The sequence below is a fragment of the Atta cephalotes genome (genome assembly GCF_000143395.1).
Source record: "Atta cephalotes unplaced genomic scaffold scaffold00062, whole genome shotgun sequence".
NCBI lineage: Eukaryota > Metazoa > Arthropoda > Insecta > Hymenoptera > Formicidae > Atta > Atta cephalotes.
Genome location: NW_012130126.1, coordinates 1,200,857 through 1,208,544, shown reverse-complemented (window position 1 = coordinate 1,208,544; position 7,688 = coordinate 1,200,857). Strand labels below are relative to the sequence as shown.

Here is a 7,688-nt window from a genome sequence, read left to right as displayed (position 1 = left end):
ATATTACAATGTTCTACGTCGACGTAACAAAAGCCTCTTATCTAGGCGTTGATAAGGAAAAAATAGTCTTTCCGCTATTAACAATTATTATCGGTATCTGCTAAATAATGCCAAACGGCTAGTTGGTCGTTATCGCAAGCGCATTTACTTCGCACGCACACATGTACAAATATGCGACATGCATGCACATATATTATCGTATTTACAACTTAATGGCAGCAGCAAGTAAGACAATGAATCGCTCTATTATTACAATGATGTAACAACAATGAATTATCACGATGATGTGGAAGCCCCGGGAGTCTCAACTGTTAACAAGGAGAGAAGGTGGACGATGCTCTTTGCACGGTTTATAGGTCGCGTAATCGCGAATGGTTCTTACATTTGAAAAGGTGATAACTAACACGTCGAACGTTCGCGAAAAACTTTACATTGCGTTCGTTTGAAAAAAAAAAATGTGAAACGAAGAAAAAAGAACAGCATTTTTTCAGTCATTCTCGTCGATTACATATGTGTGCAATGTCATATCTTTTAATCAATAATTAATTATGACAAATTAATTACAGAAATAATTATGTCAATTTTTATTGCCTCTCAAAATATCATAAAAAGTTACACCTAATGCAAATAGCAAAGCATTTTTACATTTTTTTTTTCTTGACTGTTAACAACTCTCGCGGCAATTATTGGAGTTATTTAATATAGAATCAACTTACCGATTCCTTGGACTTTGCGTTTATCTCGATAACGGCTCTCTGGAGCTCGCAGTTCTGTCGACGCAGAAGAGAAATCTGTATACGATATATAATTCTTATGTAAGTAATATATACAATATACTTCAATATATACTTTTGTAAAAAAAGAAATTATACGAAGGTAATAATTGAAGGTCATAACTGTTGCATAACTATTGCATATTAATATATATGCCAATGCTTCTTCGTTTCTTTCTTATGTACATGTATATCTCATAATATTAAAAATATATAACAAGCATTAATATTTATTACTATATGTATAGACTTTACTGTTGCTAAATCATTAAGAGAATTTTTTAAATTTTGATATTGCCATAGATGATAAGTAAGCAAATTCATTGACAAGCGAGGACAAAAAGCTTAAAAGCTTAAAAAGCGGGATAAAAAATTAAAAAATTCGTGGTAAAAAAATTAAAATTATACTAAGCATTAATATTTATTATTATTTTTACTGTTGACAGATCATTTAAGAAATTTAATTTTTTAAATTTTCACGCTATTAGTTGATAAGCAAACAAGTTCCTCGACAAGCAAGAGCAAATTGCTTAAAACGGCGGGGATCGGAAATAAATTTATAAATTCAAAATTTAACGAAATTATAACGGTATTATGTTGATTTTTACAAATTGTTATCAGGCGACAGCCGAAGCTTTTAACGTTCGACTTTGGCACTCGAGATTCTTTCAGTGAAATTCGAAAAAAATCTCACCACAAGCTGATCCGAATTGTTTATAAAGCGATCGCGCCCGGATCCTCGACTTAAATATTAGGAAGCACAGTCAGAAGGAAGTCCGGTGGTGCCCCGTGGATACAGGACGTACGATACGCGTTTACATTTGCTGCTCTTATCTTACGTTTGCATTACGATAACGGTCCCCCACCTCCCACGATCCTCGATGCGTTATCTCACATGACCCTTGGGTACCGCCAAAACTCCCCTCTTTCTGCGGGGTTCCTCAGCAAGACTTGAACTCCCCATTTGCCGCGAGATAGAAAAAGCATCAAATCGTAGGTAGGTAGGTAGGTAAGTAGGTATGTACATAAAGTGCCTCACAATCATACGTTCTTTCACAATCCAGGAAATATCTTCGACAAGCTTGAAATCAGGCTTTCCTTTCTCTACTTTCCGGGATACCTAATACATACTTCCCACCGCCTCGGTCTATCATCTTTGACCGATCTAAAAGATCCCTGATCGTAATATCGTTCTAACGGATAAGGCCGAATGCGATGTTTGCTCTACACTCGTTCGCGATTATTGGGGAACGCGACATCTGTTAAAATAATTTCTAATCATAACGTAGCTCTTTTCTCTTATCTGAACTGGCAGACATCTGTGCGTATATTAAGTGTGACCTTTTTTTTTTTTCAATCTATATGGAAAATACAATCACGAAGGTTAGAATGATTTAAAAGAAAGTCATGTACATATCGAATTATAGATTAATCACCTGATAGTCCTTTTTCACGATTACAAATTTATATTTGAAATGTTGTGATTATAAAAAAAATTTATTACTTTTACCAAGAAACGTGAAAATTCCAAGAAATTAATGATTATAAATATTAATTTATATAATATAAATTAATATATGTGATACAAATGTATTCACCTCTGCATCTTTCGTGGTAAGCAGATCCTGCAGTTGGATGCATTTTTCGTTCGCCTCCTTCAACTCCTTTGATCGTTCGTCTGGAAGTAAATAATCATCAATAAATTAGAATCATTTATTACGCTTCGTGATATTTTGTAAATCGTATTAATCACTGTTACTGAACTTATATTACTAATATTACTAATTTATATTTGATAAATAATTAGAAAAAAATTATGACAAAAGTTATGACGTGAATTATTACGGCAATTTTTAATTAATTTCCTAATATGTATTTTCCCACAGAAATCCAAAGAGAATATGTCGATAAACAATTACGAATAATTGCAAAATTATTAACAATAATAAGTAAAACTGATTTACAAAGATAATTAAAAAAAAAGAAATAAAACAATTAATCTAAAACAATAATAAAAATTAATATTAATTGTTTTCAAATCCATTCATATATTCAATGTAATATTCATTTTGAAAATGAATGAATTCTAAATTAAAGTTTTAATTGACAATCATCAACAATCACAGAAATTGATATAATAATGTACATGTAGAATTAATTTGTAACAAAAAAAGAAAAAATACAACAAATTTAAAAGATAATGAAAATTAGTGGTAATAATGTTTTTAAATCATATTCGATGTAATATTAATTATTGTTCGTAATTATTATAAATATATTGTAATATTCATTTTTAAAATGCGTAAATTCTCGATCAAAGTTTTAATTGCGTTATACCTATTAACAGATTTATACTTTAATAGAATATTATATATAAAAAAATATATGATCTTTTATATTATATAATTTATACTGATCAAATATACTGTTTTGATTACAGTCGTTAAAAAAGATTACAAGCAAAAATAGACCAGCCACGTGATTAGTGAACACTCAAGTGGTAACAATTTCTCAGTCGATAAGAAATACAATAGAATCGTCATTTGACAGCCGTAACCTAACCCTTTTACTGGAAAAACTATCGAAAATACCAAGATTACGAAAATATCAAGATCTGGAGTCGCATTAGAATTTCGAAACATTAATACGTACCTATTTCGTCAACGATACCATCAGATAAAACCTCCCTCGTGAGATTCGTGATGTGTCCTTTTAAACTGGAGATACTGGATAAACTGTCACCGAACCACGCCATTTTTCGTTAACGATGAATGTCGCTTGTGTTATTCGATAAGTACACTGGCATTTATCACTGGGAACGATCGTCGTGCGTATGACACATCGCAATGGTGGAAAACTCGAATTCGTTATGTCTATGCGAATTACAAAACATGCTAACACGTATACACTTGACAGCAGACAGGTTGAAACTCTTTCTTCTCGATGAGTTTTGGAACGCACTCGAGCCTTAGATTAGAACACATACTTCTAATGGCTTCTGCACACTGGATGCGAAAACGCTCGCCGCGAGGCAAAATGTGACATAGTAGCTAATAAGCTTATACTTTCTAACATGTTCATTGGTTATCGTGTCGCATTTTGCCGCGCGGCAAACGTTTCCGTGTTCAATCACAGTGTGCAAGAGCCATAAAACTCCAGCCAATTGTTCGCGGAACTATACAGTGAGTGATTGTACCAACTGTCGAGGTTGCCTATACATACATGTTCGATCAAATTTTAATCATATATTTCATTTAATTAAACAAAATTTTCAAATTTAAGTATTAAGTTTAATTAATAATGTATATAGTATGCGACTTAAATTTTAACAAATAAAAATTAATAAAAATTAATAAAAATTAGTGATTTTGAAAACTGCAGAAACTTCTAGAGATCATAAAAAAATCGTCAAAATTATTAAAACAAGTGATGTTTATTCTTATACAAATAAAATAACAAAAGAGAATTGAAATACTTATCTTCCAAAAAATCCTAACATTTATAATTGTTGGTGCGTTCCAAAACTTGTCGAAAAAAAATGTTTTAAATCTTCTTATTGAGTGTGTATATCCTTACGAAATGTGTATTGAGTGTGTATATCCTTACAGCAACGTTGCAGCAATATTATCTTGAAAGATTACAATATTGTAATAATATTGTCCGCTAAAATAAAATATTGATGTAATATTCTGTGATATTCCTGCAATATTCAAAGAAATATTGCAGATATATTGCTGCAACATTATTTTATATTATAAATTTTGATAACGAATTTTTTAGTGAATTCGAATAATTCAGAATTTTGATGATAAAAAAAACTTAAAGTTTATATTGTATCTACATTGTATATAAAGAAAATTTTTTTAAAAATAAAATGTTGTATAAAGATATATAAGATTATCGATGATATATGCGTGAAGTTTTTTTATATTTTCCTATTTTATTTTATATTATATTTTTATTTTACTGAAGGTTTTTAATAAAGTGCTAAATATATAAAAGCGCGCTGTTTTCTACTTGCTCTTATATTCCATTTATTCCAATATTGCATTTATTATAATTATGATTGCGATTATGATTGCGAGATTATTATATCTTGGAACTATATCATTTGTGAGAGGAAACTAATTTTATATGTTAATTTATAGCGTACGAATGACTATAATTTCGGAAATGTTATCATAAATTATCGATTTTTGCCACGAGTGCGACGTCCGCGTATTGCTAATTTATTTTTACTGAAAATATACTTGCCCCGTATGGAAACCAATGTTATTTCTGTCGTTACATTTCCTTCATTACATATACGAAAATTGGAGAATCGCTTGATGAAACATATGCAAATCGCATTTAGGAAACACGGAGAGAACTTCACGAAGCACGGTTTTGTTTCCATTATCATTCGAGATGTCTGCGCCAAAATAAGCAAATATGTTGTATAAATAAAAATATAACATGCATATAGAAGATATAACATAAATTATACTAATCAAACATAAATGTTTATTATGTAACATATAGGATTACATTTAGATACATAAGTATACATACATATGATATAAAATTATATAATAAAATTAAAATGACATCAAATAGAAGTCATTAGGAAAAGTCACAATGATCACTCGAGTTTTATTATCATGTTTAGAATTCATCATAAAGTCATCATAAAATTAAAAATGTATCGAATTACATTATGATTTTTCCTAAAATGACTTGTATTTCATCTTATGATGTGTTCTATATGAGGGAATATAAAAAATACAAATATCTACGAAGCAAAGTTTACTTTGGCAATAATAATAATTGGAGTGTAAGTCGAATGTAAGGGGAGGTAGAAATGTAAACGAAGCTTTTAGGAGGCAAAAATTGAGACAACGAAATGTAAAGGAAACACCTCTTTTACATTTCATTGTTTCAATTTTTGCTTCTTGTAAGCTTCGTTTACCCTTCTGGCACTCTCCCTTTATATTCGACTTTCGCTCTGATTTTTGTTTCCGTTAGACTCTACAGTATATATGAATATATAAACTGTAAGATATTTGTTCATGCGTCTTTTATTTTTCTCACTAGGTAAAGGTTATTAGTCTCGCGAAAAAATTTTGCATATCACTGCAGCGCAGAAAACATTCTGGGTAATCAATAATGTGTGTATAAAGGTACACAAAGGAAGAAAGCTCGAAAAATAATTTGCGATTGGCCGCGACTGGCCGTGTGTGGTACAAATGTGATGGCGCGTGCCTTTCACGCTATTCTCTAGATACAGCGATAGAAATTACGGCGGCTGTATTAAATAATAGCTTATTCTTGCAGCTATTGATTTATTAAATGATATTCCTCCAAACGACTCCGCAAATCTAAAAGGATAACGAAATGCAAAATACTATAAATAGAAACGTCGATAAGAGTTTAACTTTAGATTCGCGTAAACTTTAGATCACGTTACTCCTATTCTGCAATTTACTAAAATGCAGATAAACATCATTTCGCACCGCGTAAAGTCCGCTTCTGGCATTTGCTGAGCAATAATGTCGCGCTTTAATGTCCTTTTAACGTAAAGCTCTTTTTTATTTTCAATAGTTTTACATTTACGTCAACTATGCTGACACATTTCGATGTGACGAAATTCGCGATTTTAAATAGCGCGAGGTCAACAACACGAAACCTCGAAATCATTATTCTTCACTCGATAAATACTGGTTATTGGCATTTTATATTAAACGCGAATTTTTTTCACAAAACTCCTTTGAAGGCGCAACAGCAAAGAAAAGCCTCGAGTCTTAATCAATTATAGTGGTATATCTTTGAAAAAATTGCGCACGTGGTTTATCCGACGAAAATTTCTGTCGGCGCCCATGGGACAGAATCGGGAACGATGTCGAGCACTTCCCTCCTCTCCAAGAAACGCGATGGCGAGGAAATCCTGAGGTGAGGGGGTGAGAGGAAGTCCGTGGTAGTAGGAGTCGGTGGTGGTTTCGATGATAGAGATAGGGGTGGCGCGCGGACGGGAGCGCCATCTGGCCGTTCAGTGCCCGGCCACCCTCGGTACACCCCGTGTGTGACTCGCGCTCGCGGCTTCCGGATTATCGCGGCTAGTTTAGCGGGCCCCGAGGATTGGGACAGCAGTAGTGAATCGTGCCTTAAATACAGTGACCAGTGTATGCCTTGAACGCGCGACGCGACAAAAAAGGTAATTATCCCCCTGAGTGATGGTGGCGGCGTCGACAGTCGCGAGAACGGCTGTCTTTCTCACGCGCTTTCTCCCTTTCGAATGTGAGATGTGTGAAGTAATAGGAACTGGAAGAACGGAGGTGGGGTAATCTCGGAGTTGTGGCGTAGAGAGAAAGTGGAAGCGGAGACGCCGATGTTGTAGGTAGACGATTCCCTCGCAAGGATCTTGGCTTCTCGCAAGGGGAAGCGATGACGAGACGACCGAGACGAGGCGCACGCGATTCGATGAATCGATCCATCCGTCCGTCTGCCGCCCCGATACCACGGCACCACGGCATTCGCGCGACCCCGAGTGCGCGAGTAGTCGAGTACAAGTAGAGAGTACTCGCGTCGCATCCCGTCGGATGAGAACAAACGTCATCGTCTTCGAGCTTCTGCGCGAGGATGTTGCCAAGTTACTCTCTCCCTTCAGGCGTCTCCCCGTCGACCGAACGACCATGAGGCCGACATCGGCGACGTAATATTGGCGACGACGGGGGTGAAGGCGCGCGTTGTGATTCGCCCACACGGGGGGGGGGGGACGAGAACGGAGACTCCTCGAGGTTTGCTTAGACCTATCGAGAGAGAGACATATAGATTGATAGATAGATAGAGAAAGAGACACAGAGAGAGAGAGAGAGAGAAAGTAATAATATATAAGAAAATAATATATATGATATTGTATTATTCTTTGTATCGATGTAC

General features: G+C 34.4%; 1 protein-coding gene across 1 annotated transcript in view; it reads right to left on the bottom strand.

Annotated features, from left to right (window-relative positions):
* LOC105623686 (thyroid receptor-interacting protein 11) overlaps window positions 1–3,528 on the bottom strand; it is a 24,250-nt gene extending 20,722 nt beyond the window's left edge. The window contains exons 1-3 of the mRNA XM_012205067.1: window positions 3,426–3,528; window positions 2,372–2,451; window positions 717–791 (exon numbers count right to left, since the gene is read on the bottom strand). Coding sequence (XP_012060457.1) covers window positions 717–791; window positions 2,372–2,451; window positions 3,426–3,528 — 258 coding nt within the window. The remainder of the gene's footprint in view (window positions 1–716; window positions 792–2,371; window positions 2,452–3,425) is intronic.
* Between the last annotated feature and the right edge of the window lie 4,160 nt (window positions 3,529–7,688).